The 21,260-nt window shown below is 32.7% G+C and overlaps 1 protein-coding gene across 8 annotated transcripts in view; it reads left to right on the top strand.

The window, feature by feature from the left end:
• Window positions 1-21,260, top strand: part of Akap9 (A-kinase anchoring protein 9) — a 125,331-nt gene that overhangs the window by 45,431 nt on the left and 58,640 nt on the right. For 7 of the 8 annotated variants that reach the window (XM_047560053.1, XM_047560050.1, XM_047560049.1 and 4 more), the window contains 6 exons: window positions 5,469-5,561; window positions 11,570-11,923; window positions 12,614-12,838; window positions 13,907-14,047; window positions 14,538-14,641; window positions 17,129-17,337. In XM_047560053.1, the coding sequence (XP_047416009.1) occupies window positions 5,469-5,561; window positions 11,570-11,923; window positions 12,614-12,838; window positions 13,907-14,047; window positions 14,538-14,641; window positions 17,129-17,337 (1,126 nt within the window). The remainder of the gene's footprint in view (window positions 1-5,468; window positions 5,562-11,569; window positions 11,924-12,613; window positions 12,839-13,906; window positions 14,048-14,537; window positions 14,642-17,128; window positions 17,338-21,260) is intronic. The other variant, XM_047560051.1, reaches the window with a different exon arrangement.

The following is a 21,260-nucleotide window of genomic DNA, read 5'->3' as shown; positions in this document are numbered from 1 at the left end:
ATAAGTGAATATGAAAAAGGAGATTAGTAAAAGTAATATATATTTTCATATTTATAGTAAAGCATTTCTATCAATAAGCTGAGGAAACTTCTGTAAGTTGAGAAATATTTAACCCCTGGGAGAGTTTTTGACATAATGATAAAGTAAAATATATATAAGACATCAAGTTGTAAACTATGTGAAACAATTGCATTTAATTTTGTGTATAATTTGTTTTTAAATGTGGTAATTGTAATTGCAATTGGGCCTTACACATGCTAGGCAACCACTGTACCTGAGTTACATTCCCAGTCCCCTACATATAACATTTTAAAGCAATGGGTCTGTCTTTGTGTTTATGGAAGACTAGATTTAGCACATAGCCACACACACACACACACACACACACACACACACACACACACAGGGTTTTGTCAATTTTATTCTCAAGCAGTTCATTTGAAAATATGTTCATAGAAAAGTAGGTGAGATAATATATATGGCACAATATAATTCATTAGCTGTATCAGAAAAAAATAATTCAAAGCCACATATTTTGGCAAGGATAAGTGTTGAAAATCTCATGTTGTAGAAAACATCGAGAAAGATCTTTATGCTTGTTTATTTTGAATACTTTCTGGTGTTTAGTTCTATGTAGATATTTAGGCCACTATGAAAGAATTAACTGACAGAAACTGAAAGACATATTGCTGATGAGAGATGTTTTAGCGAAAATCATCTCTTCTTTCTCCTCTTCCTTCTCCTCCCCCTCCTTTTTGTCTCCCTCTCCATCTCCCTTTCTTCCTTCCTTTTCCTCCTTTTCTGTACAGGTGAGCACACTCTTATCACCTTTTCCTAGAATCTATAAACATACCTCCACTATCTTATAGATAATTAAGTGAGCAAGTAGATAGGTAAAAAAAACTTTAACTCCACATTTCTTTACAATTATAATTTTATACTTCCCTTCTTAACTTGTTCAAAATCATTGCACCATTTTCTTACTAATACCCTTAGCAGATTAGATTTGTTTTTCTGTTTCCCTTATCCAGCCTCCAGAGATCCTTCTTTTTGGCTTATCTCTGCATTTCTGAGGGCTGGCTGCTAAGAAAATTAGTTGGTGATTTGGTTTGGTAACAGTACAAAATCTTGATTTCTGACCTCAAATGGACCCTTAGAGTCTCTTAGCAATGTTTAAAAATACTCATTCATCTTCTTATAGTCCTCTCAACATAAGAATTATAATTTTACCCAAGTTACATATTCCACTTTTATTTCCTATTTTTCTTCTTAGGTGATCTTTTCCCCAATTTCTCTGTATCACAACTAGCTACCTTTAGACCACATGTATTTTTTTTCAAATACCCTAACTTATTTTCATTCTGTCCCAGAAGTAGTTATTCCTTTGCATAACCAGGGGTATTTTATTTCCTGTGCTTTAATATCCATTTCCATCTCATCTCTGAGGTTGATAATTTTGTTCCTTCCCTCCTTTCTGTTTTTAGCCTGTCTTTCTCTGTTTTTCTACATTTCTGTTTTAGTCAGCTATTTTGCTGCTATAACTAAATGACCTGACCATCACAACTATAGAGGAGGAAGAGTTTATTTGAGAGCTCATGGTTTCAGAGGTCTTACTTAGTCCATAGAAGGCTGACTCTATTCCTCGAGGCTCAAGGTGAGGCAGAACATCATGGTGGAAGAGTGTGGCAGAGGGAAGCAGCTTGCATCATCAGGAAGCAGAGAGTCTCCACTCTCCAAATACAAAATATATACCCCAAAGCCACACCCCTTCAGGGATTAATTCACTGATTGGGTTATGACTTTTACAATCTGATCGTTTCTCCTCTGAACCTTCCTGCATTGTCTCACATGATCTTTTGGGAGACACCTCACATCCAGACTATAACAATTTCTTTCCCCTTTCCCTTGCACATTCTTGTAATCTCTTCTGTTTAGAATATAACTAGTCCTCTCAGTCTGATATCTCCCTTAATCTGTGGTTCTCATTCTTCTTTGTGGTTAGATGCTTGAAAAGAATGAAATATAACCAGATTTTCCCATCTCCTTATTTCTTGCTCTCTCTTCTATTCACTGTAAATGAAATCCTAACTTATTCTCCACTGAATTTTCTTTAGCAGTCACCACTGAATTCTCAGTTATCAAATTTCTTTTCTTCACTATAGTATTTGCTGCTTCCTAAGACCAATTTTTTTTCTTAGTTGATGGAACTTTTTAAGCCTCTAGCATGGCCTTTGCCCACCCTGTTTCTAATTACCAAGAATCTGTGTTTGATCCTCTTATTTCTCTGTGTGCCACTCTCATAGCTCCCAGATGCCTATGTTTAGGTCAGTGTGTTCACATCCCATTGCTGTGATGAAATACTTGAGTAAATCAACTTAGGAAGAGAGTTTTTTATCTTGTCTCCCGGTTTCAGCCCATGGTGACATGGCCCTATTGATTGGGCATGTGGTGGTATAGTGCAGCATTTAGGGAGTAAATAATGGAAAGGGACTTTTTACCTCATGGCAGCCAGGAAGTAAAGAGAAAGGAAGGGGCTGGGGCCCCAATATCCCCTTCAGGAATAAAAATCCCCTATGATCTAGGTCCCACTTCCTAAAGATTCTACCACCACCTAGTAGCCCCATAAGCTGGGGACTGAACCTTTCATGTATGTGCCTTTGGAGGTCATTCAAGATCCAAACTGTAGTGTCCGTCCTTACTTCTGAGCTACAGTCTTATCTCTAATTGGATATCTCCTCTCAGAAGCCCTTTATGTCTCAGTCAGCATATTAAAATTTGAGTTTATTAATTTCTTAAACTAACTTCTCTTTTTTCAACTTTGAAAAATGACATTCAACCAGAAACCGGGGGTCCTCTTCCCGACCCCTGATATTCCACAATACTAAACTATACTCTGGAATTCAAAAGAAATGAAAGACACCTACCTAATTCTCATTAGTTATCAAGCCAAAACTTTTACTTGTTAATTATGTGTCAGTTTTTTCTTTGTATTAGGAATAAAGCAATGTACAATGTAAACAAAATCACTAGACTGAAGAAATTTATAAATTGATGCCACTTATAAACTAATTAAATAATGTGATATATGTTTGTAAAATAGTTGCCCAAGGCAACATCTACTAAATGTTTAAAAGAAAAATGTAGATGAGTTCTTTTGGAATTAAGTAAATACGTAGATGAGTATAGGCTGAAATAATTAAGTAACATTTCTTAGAAGAAGTAAGACTTGATTTGGACCATGAATGATGTGTATGTTTGGATAAAGAAGGGGGAGAAAAATGGCCTTCCAGATTAGAGAGATAATTTGACCAGTCTTGAAAATGGAAGGGTGCTTTATTTGGGATTTGGTGACTGAAAGAATAATGGACCCTAAGATTCAAGAGGATAGATTATAAAAAAAAACTTTGAATGCTAGGCTGAACTTTTATCTTATAGACATTAGCTAATGAACATTTGTGATCATAATGCTGCATATTATGAAGTTGAACTTTTAGGGACATTAATGTGATGGCAGGGGTAGGTAGAAAAGAAGAAGAGGCCAGGCACAGTGGTACACCCCTGGAATTCCAGCAACTCCAGAGGCTGAATCAGGAGGATCACAAGTTCAAAGCCAACCTCAGCAGCTTAGTAAGGCCCTAAGCAACTTAGTAATACCCTGTATCTATCTAAAAAATTAAAAAGGACTAGGAATGTGACTCAGTGGTTAAGCATTCCTGGGTAAGAAGGGATGGTTTATAAGATAATTTAGGGAAGAATCTAAAGGATTTTATAGTTGGTAAGAAGAAAAAAAAGCTAGGAGGCCAAGATATATATGTGTGTGTGTGTGTGTGTGTGTGTGTGTGTGTGTGTGTGTGTTTCATTCCTATATTTACAAAACTTAGGCCTTAGATGTCGATATAACAAGGCACAAACTATGGGTCTTTTGGGGATCTTGGAGTACCCCAGGTTCAGTAATCTGATAAGAAGATGTATAGAAATCAACATCCTTAGATTTATTAATAGCTAAGTGTACAATGCAATATCTGGAAAGGTACATGGGATAAAGTCAAGAGGAAAGAAGGCACAAACTTTCTCTCCCAGTAGAGTCACAGGACACACTTCAATTCCTCCAGCAACAAGTTTGGCGATATGTGCGAAGTGTTGCCTACCAGGGAAGCTCACCTAAACTTAGGATTCTACAGTTTTCTGTCAAATATCAGTTATACAGGCCCCTCTGCCTAGCACATACCAAAACCTATACTTTCAAAAGGAAAGTGTGTATTCAGCACAAACCATAGTATGTGCAGAGTCTGGGCATAGTAAGCCATGTTTACCATTTAGGCAAGCTCTTATATTAGCATAGGGATAATAACCTTATATAAAAGATCCAGAATGTATATAGAAATCTAATATATTTTCATAGAATAGAAAAACAGAGAGAGTTAAATTTGAGGGTTTTCCTCCCATGTTACAGTTTGAATTTTTTCTTTGTAACATTTCTTTATTGGCTTCTAACAAATCAGCTTCAGTACCCTGGCCAACATAGTTTTTTCCTTCCCTTATGGAAGCATAGGGCATCTTCACAATAGTATCTAGGATTCCCTAAAACCCAAGGTACTAGTACTGGAATAATGGTGGAGACCCTCTTTCAGCAGAGGTCATGATTTTAAAAAGTTCTTACCTTTTGCAGTGCTTTCCATTAAACCACTCTCTGCCTCTCCTCAACATTGTATTATTCATAAATTTTTTCAAACTTCCAAATGTGTCTTCATCTTCATCCAATAAAGTCCTAAGTCCTAGTAAAAATAAAGATCATTTATCATGCCCTTCCTCATTCTGGATATGAAGGAGAGATATTAGCCACACTCATCCCTTATAATTCAGATAATTGGTAAATAAACAAATACTTTCATGTTGACAGTATGTCTACATTTCTAAAATAAAAGGTTTTTTTAATTGATAAAAGTAATTTGTGTTTGTGGAAAATTGTGTTCTTTTAATAAATACCAAGAAGTAAAGAAAATTTGCTTGTAATTATCAAACATAGCCACTTGTTAGCATTTTGCTTAAAATGAAATATACATTTACACATGTCTTAGTAATTATATTTAAGTATCCTTCATCCACCCTTGAATTTATGGTAATAATTATAAATACATAAATGTATTTCTCTGCATCTTTAAGTCCACAATAAGTGTAATTATTTAGTAGAATTATTATAATGAGTGTTTTTTGTTAAAGGAGAACTAAAATTTATTTTTACTGGGAGTGTTCAGAAATAGCGATATTTTGAGAATATTTTTAAGATTAGAAACTTAAAAATAAATGGTATAGGACTGGGGGTATAGCTCAGTTGGTAGAGTGCTTGCCTCAAAAGCACAAGGCCCTCGGTTCAATTCCCAGCATTGCAAATAAAAATAATAAAAATAAAAAATAAATGGTATGGTATAAGATTAGTGTGAATTGTCATATTTTGCTTTTTAATTTAGTTTTCTGATGAATTTGGAGTGACACAGGAAACAAATATGGTTAAGTTGCTGGAAAAACAATACCAAGAGCGATTAGAAGAAGAAGTGGCTAAGGTAAGTTTATAGTTTATCTGGAAGACTTTCTTGGTTTATTGTTTCTTTTAATTGTCAAAAAAAAAAAAACCAGATTTTATTGATGGTATGCACTTTGTCTTTATTTGTAAATTTCATATATAGTCCATCAAATAGTCATGTAACAGTATAAACTATAATTACTGCTTCATAGAATGTTCTGTGGTTTTTTCATTGAGAGGAACATTTTTTTCTTGATGTAGAATAGTAATTAGAAATTTTTCAGAATGCCGTAAATCTTTATGTATGTGTTACATTGTGGATAGATACCACGTGAAGGAGTTTGGCCTTCTAAAAGTTAGGGAAAAGTTAGGAAGAGAGAAGGTGGTTGGTCCTCTATGTGTTACCTTTGCCTAGCTCCACCCAGAGAAATTATTATGATATTAGATATAAATACAGATACTGATGGAGGATTACCACTGAACATTATAACTCATGGCTAAGTGGAGGAGTTTTATAAATGTGAATTGTAGCTACTATGCCCAGAGTTATTCTTTTCAACGCTTGAATATCAACTGTATAACCTACTCTACTCTTACGGTTCCATTTTGGTTGTCTTTGTATTTCTTTTCAAAACACACATAACCACTTCCATTTTAATACTGGAGCTGTTGAATTTTGAATTTGTTTGCCTGTTTGTTTTTTATAATATTCCAACTCTTCCAACATAACAGTCCCAGTGGAGAACATACTCTTTTTTTCTTATTTGTTATTTTTAGATATACAATACAGTGGAGTATAATTTGACATATATACAAAATGGAATATAACATATTCTAATTAGGATTCCATTGTTGCGGTTATACATGATGTCACATTTCAATGGTGGTGTATTCATATTTGAACATAGGAAATTTATGTCCCGTTCATACTACAATCTTTCCTGTTCCCATCTCCAACCCTACCCTTCATTCCCCTTTGTCTGATCCACTGAAGTTCGAACCCCACTCCTTGTTGTAGCATCCGCATGTCAGAGAGAACATTCGGCTATTGGTTTTGGGGGATTGGCTTATTTCACTTAGCATGATTGTCTCCAGATCCATCCATTTACTGGCAAAAGTCATCCTTTTTTATGACTGAGTAATGTTCCGTTGTATGTGTGTATACGTATATATATGTGTATATCACATTTTCTTTATCCATTCATCTGTTGAAGGGCATCTAGGTGGGTTCCATAGCTTAGCTACTGTGAATTGAACTGCTATAAACATTGATGTGGCTGTAGCACGGTAGTAAAAGGTACACTCATACATTGCTGGTGACACTGCAGATTGGTGCCCCACTCTGGAAAGCAGTATAGAGAATGTGTGTTTTTAAAGGGGGAGCATTGATAGAATATAAAGGAAAAACATAAGAAATTAGGGAAAGCATAAATTAGATAAGGAGATCAAGACCCAGGAAAACATCTGGACCATGAGACCTTAGTCATATATTATGTCTGAGTGAAATGTGCAGTTCCAGTTCCTAGATTATCAGAGTGAAAAAAGTAAGGCACCATCATTTTTATATACCTTCCATTATCTGGGTCTTAGAGAAATGCAAGTTTTCTACTTAGCTTCTTGTCAATTTCTCCAGTGTTCTATCAAATTATCATAGTATGGTAATTACCATGAGATTTGGTATTGTGTATATCATATTTTAAATTCTTATTATTCTGTGTTACTAGATTTGTTACCTTAGGAAAGTTAAGTTCTGAATCTTGTTTCCCTATGGGTTAAAAGAGGACAATAATAGGAATAATAGTAGGCAAGGAATTAACTATAAGCACAGTTGGTATAGTGGTATTTTGTTAGTATAGTGAAGGGAAGGGAGAGAAAAGTAAGATGGATCAACTCTGAATTATTAGTTTCCAAACCACAGAGTTCTTACATTTATTTCCATCATTCATTTCTAATCTAAATGCAAATGCAAAAGAAAGTGATAGCAACTTTTAAAAATTTCAACAGCTTCCTTTGTGGCCTAGCATATAGTTAGGTTTTTGTTGTTGTTTATAGTTATCTTTATTGAGATATAATTTATAAAATATGAAATTCACCAATTATAAATGCAAAGTTTTATGAGTTTTAATGAATGTTTAATGGTTGTAATACCTTATACCACAGCAAGCTATAAAGAGACTCATTTTAATCACGCCCCAAAGTTTTCTCATTCCCCTTTGGAGACAACCCCTTCCATTTCTATATTGCTGTATTCTGTTTATTCATATTTTGTCAAGGATATGTATGTCTGTGTCCATGAGAAATTTTATCTGTAGTTATTTTATTTGCTGTAATGGGAATTGAATGCAAGGTTACTCCAGCACTGAGCTATGTCCCCAGTCCTTTTTTAAATTTTGAGATGGATTATTGCTGAGTTGCCCAGACTGATCTGGAACTTGTGGTCCTCCTGCCTCATCCTTCAGAGTAGCTGGAATTACAGGCAGTCAGCATTATGCCCAGCTATCATTTTATTTTCTTGTAATGTCTTTTTTTTTTATTTTTTAAATTTGTTCTAATTAGATGTACATGACAGTAGAATACATTAATGCACTTTGATAGATGATACATAACTGGAGTGTAATTCGATACCAGGATAATGCTGACCTCATAAAATGTTGAAATATATTATTGCTTCCTCCTCTGTTTTCTGGAGGAATTTATGTAGAATTGATATTATTTAAGTATTTTATAGAATTTGTCATTGTATCAGCTGAGTCTAGAGTCATTTTGCTGATCTTTTTTTAGACTCTTGAGTCCATTTTCTTTAATAGATTGAGTTTCATTTAGGTTATCTGTTTCTTTTCAAGTGAGCTTTGATAGTTTAAGAGTTTGCTACTCTTTATCCTTTTTATTTCCTTGTTTCTATTAAATTTGAGTTTAATTTATTCTTTTTCTAGTTTCCTAAAGACCTTTCTTTTTTTCTGATTTACACATTTACTGCTATATGTTTCCCTGTAAGTATTGCTTAATGGCACATTCCACGAATTTTCATTAAATCCAAATATATTCACTTGATGACTTCTTTGTTTAGTGGGGTACTTAGGTGTTTTTTGATCCCTATCTTTGGGACTTGCAGATAATTTCCAGTTAGGTTCAGAACACAGATTCGCCTTTCCCATACCGATCACCTCTGAAAGTTTTGATTCCCTTAGACATTTGTCTTGCCTTTGTTTACTTTTCAGAGTTCTCAGGTAGTTGCTTTTTGTTCAGAGTATTTGGTTGTAATCAGTAGAAAAGTGGCTGTAGCAGACTTCCTTTATGCTGCCCAGAAGGAATAACATGTCTTGTGTGTTTTGTGTTATTTTACTTCACAACTAAAATATAATTAGTGCTTTATATTATCAGTATTTTGTCCACGTATATGTCTGTATGTGTGTTGTACAAAGTTTTGTGAGTTTTGTTTATTGTCTTTTTTTTTTTTTTGGTTGCTTAGTTTTGCAGTGCTAGAAATCAAACCCTGGGCCTTGCCCACCATAGTGCTCTATCACTGAACCATACCCCAGACCTATAGAAATGTTTTTTTATGCTCTAATCCTTTTTTGCGTCTTTAAAAGGGCTTTCCTTTTAGGATAATTTTTTTGATTTTTGAAAGACATCCTTCAGAAGTTCTATTGCTGATGATCTGTTGAGAGTAAACTATTTTTATTTGTCTTTTTTTTTTCGCTTTTGCCATGAAAAATAATTTTATTGACCATTTGAATCAGAGTTGACAATTGTTTTTATGTCAGAACTTCAAATATAGAATGTCACTTTTTTCTTGATTTCTCGTTTCTTTTGAGAAGCTTCTTGTCAATTTGTTATTCCCTTATAGGTATATCTTTGGAAACCTTTAAGATATTCTGTTTTTGGTGTTTTACTTATTTGTTCTTCTTATAATTAATTGCTGTTCTTGAATCTTGAGAGTGTCATCTTCTGTTAAGAAATGCTGGGGCTGGAGTTGTGGCTCGATGGTAGAGTGCTTGTCTGGCATCTATGAGGCCCTGAGTTTAATACTCAGCCCTGCATATAAATAAATAAAATTTTAAAAGATCCATTGACAACTAAAAAAAAAAAATGCCCTTATTTCATGAAATATTCTTTCCATTATTCTCTATTATATCCTCCTGGAACTGATTACATATTGGTTGAACATTTTTGCTCTGTCCCTCATACTTCTTTGCTTCTCTTTCATATATTTAATCATTTTTGTTTTTCCACGTTGTATTCTTAGTATAAATAGACAAACAGGCAGATTAGATTCAAGACAGGAAATTAAAGCAAAAGCTAAAGATTAGAGATATGTTTTGCTAAGTTGTGGCATTTAGTTAACTAATTCTTTCATCTTTATCTTTTGACATTTTGCTGTAATGGGCCTGTGTTCCAGATGACTGTCAGAACATTATTACCAAATCCACTGCCTGAGCTGCAGAGCTATCCAAGACATTCAGTTTGGTAGGCACGATGTAGTCATGGGAGCGTTTAGACAGATGGAATATAACATACAGTGTTTCAGGTGCTCAAATTCTATAGTTAGACAAACTTTGATTCAAATCTCTGCTCTACCATTGATTAGATATAACCTTTGACATGGTTCCTCAGCTTGTTGCACTTCAATTTTCTAAGCATTTGATTTGGTATTATAATTACTCCTAAATGCTTCTAGGCAGACCTATTCAGATGGTGGGGGTAATTGTACAATGTTACATTTTTAGAAAGTGAGTTAAATTGTAAGACTGCAGGTTTTTACACTGGAGCTTCCCTCTCTTACTTGCTTTGTATTTTGGAGTCAGATTGCTTAATCTCTGTCTTCCTTTGTTTCCTCTTCTGTTCAATTGAATAGTAACCTACCTTGTAGTTTATAATGAGGACAAAATTAAATAATACGAGGTCTTAGTAATTGCCGCTGCAGCTCTACTGTTGGTCTTGCTGTCATCAGTATTATTTCTGTTGAAGCAGATTCTATTCAGCAGCTGGACAACACAAAATCTGAAAAGAAGTAGGCTAGCAGGAACCAGGAATCAGGACCCCAGATAGATATATCAAGTTCAAGGCAGGAAATTAAAGCCAAAAGTTCTGTAATGACCTGGACCATGAGGAAGAACAGTTTGAGAAGATCAGTAGGTACTCTGGCTCCAAGCATGCTTCTTCCTGTGTTTATGGCATCCAGTCTTCCCTCATTGCAGATTATCAGTGAAGTTAGGACTTGAAATAAAGTTATTGATACTTTGGTTCTCAAAGCCTTAGGAACTTGTAATAGCCAAACCTGCTGGTCAGAATTCCTAAATACCTGTCCTAGGAGGTACTAAAATAAACAGGATTCAGGATTGTAATTGTAGTAGAAAATCAGATGAGATTGAAATGAATAACCATATTTACCAGTTCATACAAATCCAGTGTTCCACTTCAGGAAATTTATTGTGAAGAAATAACAAAGGTATGTACAATTATATAATTATAAGATTTCATCACAGTGGTGTTTAAATAGCGTAAGAATGGAATCGGGGTAAATGTCCAATAATTGAAAATTGATTGAATAAATATACATCTGTGTAATATGAAACTTTGAACCCATTATAAATTATATAGAAATGTGTTATATGATTCAAAAAGATATTTACTATAAATAAGGTATAAAAAAACCTATTATAATTTTATCCTGGTCACATTTTTTGTAGGAAAATGCTTATCCGTATCAATTCATATATATATATGTAAAGAAGAAGAAAAACATTTGTTTACTAGTGTGTTATGGTGAATTTTCTTGGAAGGAAGAAATATAAAGACTTATTTTCTTGTTTTCGTATTGAGCATTTTTTGCTGTTGAAGTTAGAAAAATATATACTTGTGTTTTATTTTAAAAAGCAGTCAGTAAAACACTTTGATGTTAAATTCATTGAAAAATAGTTTCTCTCTGTATCACTTTATCAGAGAATTTATTTTTGTTTAAACCTATGAGGGCAGGCTTTTTTCTAATTCATATAATTTTGAGTAAAAACCCACTTTTAAAATTCTAACCCTTTTTTGTTTCTTTAGGTCATCGTGTCAATGAGCATAGCATTTGCTCAACAATCTGAACTATCTAGACTGTCAAAGGAAAAAGAAAATACTACATCATCAAAACAATCACTTACTTTCTATCCACAAAAAGAAAAACATTATTTTAATGAAAGTAAATTATCTCAGGGTCAGTTTGATCACCAGATTTCTGAGGCAATGGCTGTGAAATTTACAGAAGACTTTAAACCATTTAGTAAAGAGTTAGGAGAAGATGAAGTTCTCTTATCAAACAGTAATCATCTTGATGATATACTAGAGTCAGAGGTTCAAAAATTGGCTATTTCAGAAGAAATGTCCTACGAAGACAAAAAATTTATAGTTAGAGAATCTGTAAGTATGGTTCTTTGCATACAAAAAAGAAAAACTTATTAAAAAGTAGTGACTTTTCTTAAGTCTAAAAATAGTAGCAATAATGCTGCTTAATAGAGAAGGAAAGTATCAATTCCAGTCTTGACTTAGATTCATATATTAATGTAATTTACTAATTATAAGGTATATGGTTACGTGAAACAATATTAGTATTAAGTATAAAACAAGTCAGTCATAGTATTCTTCATTGTCTTATGGACATTGTACATGTTAAAATCTCATTGTAAGTTATACCTGCATTAATTTTGTTTCAACTAATTAAAGATTAATTATGCTATAACTCTGCAATATCTGTGACCAAAAGATTTGCTAATTAAATATAAGAGCATTTAAGGAAATTGCTACCTATTTAAGAAAACTATTCAAAGCATCTTACTATCTCCATACTAATTCTTTTTTTCTTATTAGTTGAAGATATGTTACCTCAACTAATTGCTACCTTTATCAGAAAACAATAAATCCTTCTTTTAATTAAGAAAAATACTTCTTTTAAAAAAGTGATTTTTACTTTTGTTTAATAAAAAAACTAAAATTCAGGTGCTATATGGTGTTAATAGAATTGCTTTCATGTTTAATTAAAATATCATTGCTGACAAATTGCCATAAAATGTGTTATGGCTGAATTTTTTGCTTGCTTTTTCACTATTAAAGATTCATAGTGAAATGTTGGTATCAAGCATGGATGCTTCTAGACAGCTCATAGCAAATGAAGAACAGTTGGAAGACATGAGGCAGGAACTTGTACGACAATACGAAGAACATCAACAGGCCACAGAACTAATAAGGCAAGCGCACATGCAACAAATGGAGAGACAGCGAGAGGATCAGGAACAGCTACAAGAAGAGATTAAGAGACTTAATAGACAGTTAGCCCAGGTATGGAATTTAGAGTCCCTTTCTCCTCAATTGAAATAACAGTATTTTTTATGTGACTTTTTTTTTAAAAAGTCAAAATTATTTTACCAAGATATGAATAAGTTATAAATACGTAACACCAGGAAGGTCCTGGGATCAGCTAAATTTAGATTGTGTTAGGCATACCTAACTCAACTGTATAATGTGCATTATCATTTTATTTAACTGCCTTTCAAGCACTGGAAGCATGGCTACAAGATTAATTTAATTTTTTTTTTTTTTTTTTTTTTACTGACCATACATAGCTGAAGGTCTTTGACAGTTTGGGAAATATTATACTGGAGTACTTGAGTATATAGCTGCTGTCATTCACTTTATCCATATTCATTTATAGTTCTGAGTCCACCAGTTAGCTTCTCCATGGTTTATCTTTATCTATCTTTAATCCATCTTTTTAATCATGAATGGAAATCTCCTGAAGTAGTCTCTTTCTGGAACTATCTCCAGGAAACATCTCTTGTTGATTAGAGAAATTCAAATTTATATAACATTCTTATCCCTTTTTTGTCTAAATTTAAATATTCCATGGTATTTGGGATCTGTATTCTTGTCAACTAATGTATAAAATATACTCACAAAATTATTGCAGAAAAGCAAGAAATATTTACATGAAAGTTCTTATGAAAACAAATTTATTGAATTTAATATTGAAAACTAAAACTAAAAAGAGAGAATGCTTAACATAAATGCTTCTCTTTTAAATATAAAGTAATAGGAAAATTGGTATTTGAGAATATATCATTTGGAAAAATCAGTTTTGCTTTTCTTCATTGCATTTTGTGAATTCAGACTTCTAAAATTTCAATGCAAAATTGACATAAAAATAGTACTTGAACTATACAAATTCCTGGATATTTAAATTTTGCATTGAACTTCGTATATGCCTTTTAACCCCTAATAATGGAATATGAATCACAGATAGAATTAAGTTCTCTTGGGTCCCAGGAGGTTAAAAGAAATCTGCTTGATGTTTCTGCTTTTTACCTCTATCGCAAACAATATTCTCTTATGACCTTTTTTCTTATTTAGAGGTCCTCACTAGATAATGAAAACCTGATTTCAGAGAGAGAAAGGGTGCTTTTAGAGGAACTGGAAGCACTCAAGCAGCTGTCTTTAGCTGGAAGAGAGAAGCTGTGTTGTGAGCTGCGCAGCAGCAGTACGCAAACACAGGTAGTATGGACTTTGGTGCCTTTAGGAACAGTGGATCAACAATGCAATAGGATTTGTTTGTCTTTATTGTTGGTGTGAGATGTATTTTTATAGGTACTAAGTTTAACATGTTGGTAAGCACTTACATGTAAGGTAGGTGGAGTCAAAGTCCTTGCTTTCTATTTAAGATAATTTGAATCTGGCATTGCTGTAGCAGCAACTGATGTTTCACCAAGGAGCAACCTAACAACGTTTTTTTATCACACTGTATAGCATGTATTAGTTTGAACCATTAAAATGTTTTTCATCTCTGCACTAGAATATTTCACCTTTTATTGATAACGCTGATCTCTTGATAAAATATAGTTAAATATTATTTCAAGCAGTATCTACTTTGTGCACAGAAGTTTCTGTTTCACGTCATACCAATAAAGAAGAATGACATGCTGTTTCTAAGATAACAGGTTTTCTTTCTGTCTTGTCCTCTCTGCCTTTGCACAAACTTAAACAGAATGAAAATGAAAGCCCAAGGGAGGCTGAAGAACAAACATTGACAGAAAAGGAATTGGACAGAACACCTGAAGATGTACCTCCTGATATTCTGTCCAATGAAAGGTATATGAAACGTGTATTTTTTCAGTGCAAAGTCAATTAAAATGGTTGTTAAAATGTAATAAACCCTATTCATCCATATTTATATCTTGTACATGTATATTATCTTAAAAATACTATGTATGAAAGATGTCCATATATGTGTAGTATGTAAAAGGATTATCCATTTTTGGTCATTAAATTATAAATTTTAAAATCTTTTTATCTACTAAAATTTTTAATTGGCTCTTGGTCATAAACTTTACTTTAAATGTTTATTATTATTTGGACATCAGACCTTTCTTGATTAATTTTATTCTTCTTAATGCTGTTTTGTAACCTAAAAAAAAAAGTTCTACCTGTGAGCTTATTTCTTTTTTCCTTCTTCAGTGTATGGGCATGGATTCAGTGTAAACTATTCTCTGGTTTGTTTATGTTGAGAAAAAATATTACTGTATATGTAAATATTCAACATTTAGTTTCTTTCATGCTTTCATGGCATAACAGGTGAGACCTTTTTAATCCATATCCCAGTAGTAATAAATTAGCAGTAATAAGTTAATGACCAATGTTAACAAAACCTCCCTTTCATTTTGTAAATGTTAGTATTAAAATGTATAAAACTATACTATGTGAGAATAATTATCCTACATTAATATTAAGGTCCTTAAGCACAGTGTTTAAAATTTATTTTGTTCAAATGAAAATAATTTTTTAAATTTTAAATTAAAACTTAATATCCACTAACTTAATTTCCTCCTTTTCCGATTTCTGTCACTGTCAACCCTTTTGTGTCCTCCTAACCTCCTTCCTCAGCTTGCATGGAGGAATTTGGCCCCTAAGATTTTGGCTTCCCCATTGGATCATCAGTATGGAACACAATCAGTATGGAACTCAAACAAGAAAGACAGTGTATGAAAATTAGAGTTACCATGCCAATATAAAATAAACGCTTTGTTTATTTTATATTATCACTAACATATTTTATAAACTTGAAAGTTTGATTTTGAGGAATTTTTATAGTGAATTTTGATAAAATGAATGTTCATCTTTATTTCTTTTCACCATTTTATCAGTTTTAATCATTTCTCTTAAGTAGAAGTGTGTTCACATTATCCAACTCCTGGGATTTGGGGCTTGCACAAAACTTCTATAAAAGTTGAGGAATTAAAACCCTTTACTTCCTGCTATCTAAATTATTTGGGGTTTTATTTTTAATATTCTTGATTATGTAAGCAGAGAATTTGATCTAGGTACAAAAATAGAACTATCTTCTTTGGCTTGACAAATACTAAAGGAAAACTTCTCCATATATTACCTGATCTTAAAATAGGTATGTCATGTGCCTGTGAAACAGATACCCTTTAAACCTGATTGTTAGTAATCTCCTACAATGCGAGGGTGAGAGAAGTCTCTTAGGTCAGGGGATCTTTACTATGAAAGTTTCTTATTTTGCCTACATGTATTAAATATGAAGTTTGCCACTGTGGTATCTCTGTTGAATTAAACTGTTTAAGATGAGCGTGTTATTCAGTTATTCATAAAATTAATTCATTGTACTTTGAATCACCATTTATGGAAGCACATTTCTTCATGTGGTAAAATGTTCATGTTAAGCTAAAAAGAAAGCTTACAAAACACTTTGTCCAATATGATCCCTTTTGTTTTTAAAATGTGTATATATTTGAGTGAGACAGAGGAGAAAAAAAAGTCTAGAAATATAGGCATTAAAATGTTAATAGTGAGTGCAGAGATCTTTTGGAGGCTGATTAAAAATATTTTCTAATTTTAAGATAAGAACATATTATTTATCTTTAAAAAGATGAGCTGTTATTTCTACTTAGTTGAAGATATGTTTCTTTTCCTACTGGCTGAGTGTAGTATGTGTAACTAGAGATATTTTTGTGTCTGGTTGTAATAAAAAACAGTCTATAATATTCCCTGTGGTGTTGACTGAGTGTAGTTTCACTGAAAACCTTTTTAAAAGTAGGTCTTTGCCTGTTACAGTAAACATCTAGTTTATCACCAAGAAGTTGTGGAAATACTACCATTTTTTTTCTAGTGGGATTCTTAATTATATCTTAAAATATGTTTGACACATAAAAAGATAAGCGATATATTTGAATAAACATGAACAATATTACCAATTCAGTAACTTAGATATTGGTATTACCACACTTTTTGAAACTTGAGTTTTACGTTTTCTTCTAATTTAATTACTATCTTTAAATGTAATTATTTGATTTCTTTCAGGTCAATAAAATACACATTTTAAAATGTTATAGCTATACATTTGTTTTCTAGGAGAAATCAAATTACTTTATAATATAGTTTTAAAATAAATTAAAAGCAAAGAAGGTACTTCATGGTAGGTGCCATTATGTATTATTTTAATAGAGCAAATCTATATGGTATTTTTCCAATCACATATTTTTCATTGCATTTTTGTGAGATAATAGCAAAGGATTTACTATAAAAAGATTAAATATTTTAATAAATGTTTCTTTATAGGTTTGCACTCCAGAAAACTAATAACAGACTTTTAAAGATCCTATTAGAAGTTGTAAAGACAACAGCAGCTGTCGAAGAAACAATTGGCCGCCATGTTCTTGGAATTTTAGATAGATCTAGTAAAGGCCAATCATCTGTCAGCCTGATTTGGAGATCAGAGCCAGAGATATCTCACAAGTCAAATGTCCAAGAGGAACACACAAGAGGAGGTAATATTAGTTACATATACTTTTGAAATAATCATCTTCAACAAGTCTTGCTGAGTTCAAGGCACTCTTTCTATGTGTGGAAAATATAGAAGAGAGAATATTCGAGTATTTTTCAACAAATGCACCTCCAAACACAAATATATAAAACCACTCTTTTCAAAGCACTATATGTATTATTGTATAGCATTTGCAAGTGAATGTCTTAGAGTTGCCATCATATATACCTTTAAACCAGAAGACTTTCATTTCTCCACGTATAAAGGAAAAATTCCACATCACCACCCTATAAATTAAGAAGAGCTTTGAGTAAAGAACTTGTAGGAATTCAGAACCAGTTTTACATTGAGATGGTTAGAAGAATGTCATTATAAGAAACGGAAGCTTTGGTCTTATCTTGGGACTATCCTCTGCTAGGTCCTTTCTTCCTTTTGGAAAAGTGGTTGACAGATTAGTGTGGATATAGAAATTAGGTCCTGATATGACATGGCCATCTTCCTAATTTTGTCTTCTTCCTCTAGCTGTGTAAGTTGGGCTCTTCTTTTAATTTCTTACTATCACATTGCTGACCTCTATTCTGTCTTGTATTTTCAGTTCCTTATTCCTTGCTAGAGAAGAAATTAGGAAATCAAAGGGAAGAAAGTTTTGTCAGGTGCTTCTAGAAAAATAGGGCCTGAATTCTTAAATTAGAAGAAGATCAAGCCTAGAGTTTACTACCATTTCACATCCAACCACTTCTTCCCAGGTAGAGGGAAATGCTCTGAAATGCCAGTTTTTACAATTTTTGAAAACATTCTAATTTTTAAGCTTCATGGGGAGAAATGAAAAAGTATTCTAATTACAAGGTTTGCCTATTTACTAGTTAGCCAATAGTATGTTTTAAGTGCAGAGAAAAGCTTGATTTGGAATTTAAAATAAAATTGACTTAAAAGACACCTCAGGTGAGTTCAAAAGTAATTTTCAAAGCTGCTTTTAGTAAAATAAGAGATGAAATAATACTGTCTTTTAAACCTTCCTTCCACATTTACTGTTTTCAAACTTGGTAGATACATTTTTCAAATTAACTTGTGGTTAAACTCTCAATCAAGGACTATTATGTCTACAGATGGACCTTGATGTATAGAGAAGAATTAGGTAATGTTTGAAAATACCTAAAACTTATAAAAGTAGCTATCAATTATTTTTAAGATAATTAACTGGTTTAACTTAATCTTCTAGGGAGGAATTTTTCTGTTCTATTGGTAAGAGCTAGACTAGATTGACTTCTATATTCAAAAGACACTCTAAGGAATGTTCTGTAGATTACAAAAATAATTTTCGCCTTTTTGTTAGCATTTCTCATAGACATTTCTCAAAATGGCTACTGAAATATTCATCAAACAACAGCATACTACTTCTAGAGCAGTGTGTTGAGTTATAAAAAAGGATAAATTGATAATTGAACTCAAGCAGAGGATGACATTTTTGTTCCATTTTCTTTAAGAAAGCAGATCTACTATTCACTATCTGTATCTATAGATAATCTGTTTCTGTTTAAAATACTTAGCAATTGTTTGTTAATTATAAGCAATTTTATCCATTCAATTCTACAAACATTTACTCAGCAGTTTCCCTATAGTCTCTACGTTACAGCAGTGCATAGTCTAGTGAAGGAGGCACTGAGATTCCCATTCAAGGCAAGATTAATTCATAGTACTTAATATTTTACTTACAACCATTTGTACATGTGAATTAATTAAATCCTTAAAATTTGTAATTACTTAACTGTTGACTGATTCTGAAAAAATGTTACAAGAAGAAAACTTCATCCAAAGTTAAAAAATACATTGTGTAAAAAAAAATTGTTGCACAGATAATTTTGCTGATCCATTTAATTAACTCAATCTTATATTTTCATATTTACCAATCATTGTTTGGTTTGGTTTGGTACCAGATATTGAATCCAAGGACACTTACCCACTGAGCTATATCCCAATCCTTTTTATTTTAAGTTGCTTAGAGCCTTGGTAAGTTCTTGAGTCTGGTCTTGAACTTGCCATTCTCTTCCTGTCCCTGCCTCCCAAGTTGCTGGGATTATAGGCATATACCACCATGCCTGGCTGTGTTACTCTTATTAATAAAATTAAGTATCATTGGAGTATTCTTACGTATTCTGCTTCTTAAGGGATATGTTGAATTAATTGAGTTTATGATTTAAAACATTTCTTTTATAAAAATTGATGAAAATACTGACTTTAAAATATTGACAATATGCTCCATGTGTAAGAAGTTCTTCTGACATTCTTTCATATTTTTAATGGAAACATTTCTGTAAAAACTAAAACACACTTTTGAAAGGTTTATGTTATTTACCATAACAGACAGAATTAAGTCTTAATCTCATTGTGAAGTAACATTTGTTGTTTAAAGTATCACTTGTGATGTAGTTTCAACCTTCAAGCCTGAACTTGTTTAGATTTAAACACGTATGAACTTGTTAACACTTGAAAAAATAAATGATTATGCTAATGTTCACTTTCTCATAAAAGCAAACTAGTTTATGAAATTGAAAGGAAATTTTGAGCCAAATGTCAAATCACTTGAACCTGAGTATATATATTAGATCAGTTCATAAAAATGAGTTCCCCAGGTTGTGTTGAAAGAAAATTTCCTTTAGGTCTGCATTGTGATAGTTTAGGGGTAGAATGCTTATCCTTCTTGTAGGAGTCCAGGGATTGAAGTTCATTTGTTTCAGCTTGTTTTTAGAGCAGTGGGATGTTCTAGAAAGGATACTGGGTTAGTGATAAGAAAACCTCATTTTTTTTTTTTTTTTTTTTTACTGTGACTTTGGACAAATCTCTTAAGTCTCCAGATCTTTAGTACAGTTCTCATCCGTCAGATACTTGGGTCAGGCTAGATGTGAATAGTTTCCAGTTGGAACCATAGAGATCTTCAGTGAGCCACTGAGGCTGGGAAGACACTATCATATTGTTCACCCTCCTTTAACCCTGAGAAACTTACTGTTTTGTTATCCATCAGGAAATGAATGGTTATAATTCATAAAGTACATGTCTAAAAGACTTGAATAAGTATTATTTGCTATGTTTACAGCATATATGTGAGTGGTTCTTCACCACTCTGAAATAATTCTGTTCACAAAATTGCCTGTTCTTGATTTCCATTGACATGTTATGAAATAGCCCTTCTTTTTGTTGTCCTGAGATTTTTTTCCCCAAAACTAGTTACTATGAGTAAGTATAATTTTGCTGTTTTCTCATTTGTTTGTTTCATAGGAATAAACAAATTTGTTTCTTTAGTGTAAAATATTCAGATTATTTCAGATAATTTCTGTCTTCAATTTTTGTGTGTGTGTGTGTGCTGGGAATTGAGCCTAGGACCTCACTCAGACCAGGCAAGCACAAGCTCTTTCCTACTGAGCTATATACCTTCAGCCCTGAAAAATGTTATTAATAAAATACATTAAGCTAGTTGACATCTTCACCTTTTCTAGGTACTTTAATGCCTATTTTTTGTTGCTATTCCAAAAAAAAACTTTCAGTGATTATTTATAAGTTTCTGTGTTTCATATGTTTTCTGTATTTTGTGCTTTAGATTTGTTCCCTTGTGTACACAGTATCTTCAGTCTTTTCCTCACCATTGATTGCTTCTGTGGACCAGAAAACATGCTACAGTCTTCATACTGTTAAAAATAACTATCAGTTGCTTTTAGTTTACATATACATACACACACACACACACACACACACACACACACACACACATACACACATACACACACACACAAGGTAGACTTTAGCATACTTGATGAGAGAATAGGCAAAAATAGATTGACTCCTGCTTTCATTGCCTTTAGCTTCTGTTCTTACGGTATCAACACTGTTCTTTCAGAGGACAACACTGACTTTTCAGTCATTAAATTCATAGGA

The sequence above is a fragment of the Sciurus carolinensis genome, chromosome 8 (genome assembly GCF_902686445.1).
Source record: "Sciurus carolinensis chromosome 8, mSciCar1.2, whole genome shotgun sequence".
Lineage (NCBI taxonomy): Eukaryota > Metazoa > Chordata > Mammalia > Rodentia > Sciuridae > Sciurus > Sciurus carolinensis.
The sequence above is the reverse complement of the archived record's forward strand: the minus strand, read 5'-3'. Positions and strand labels throughout refer to the sequence as shown.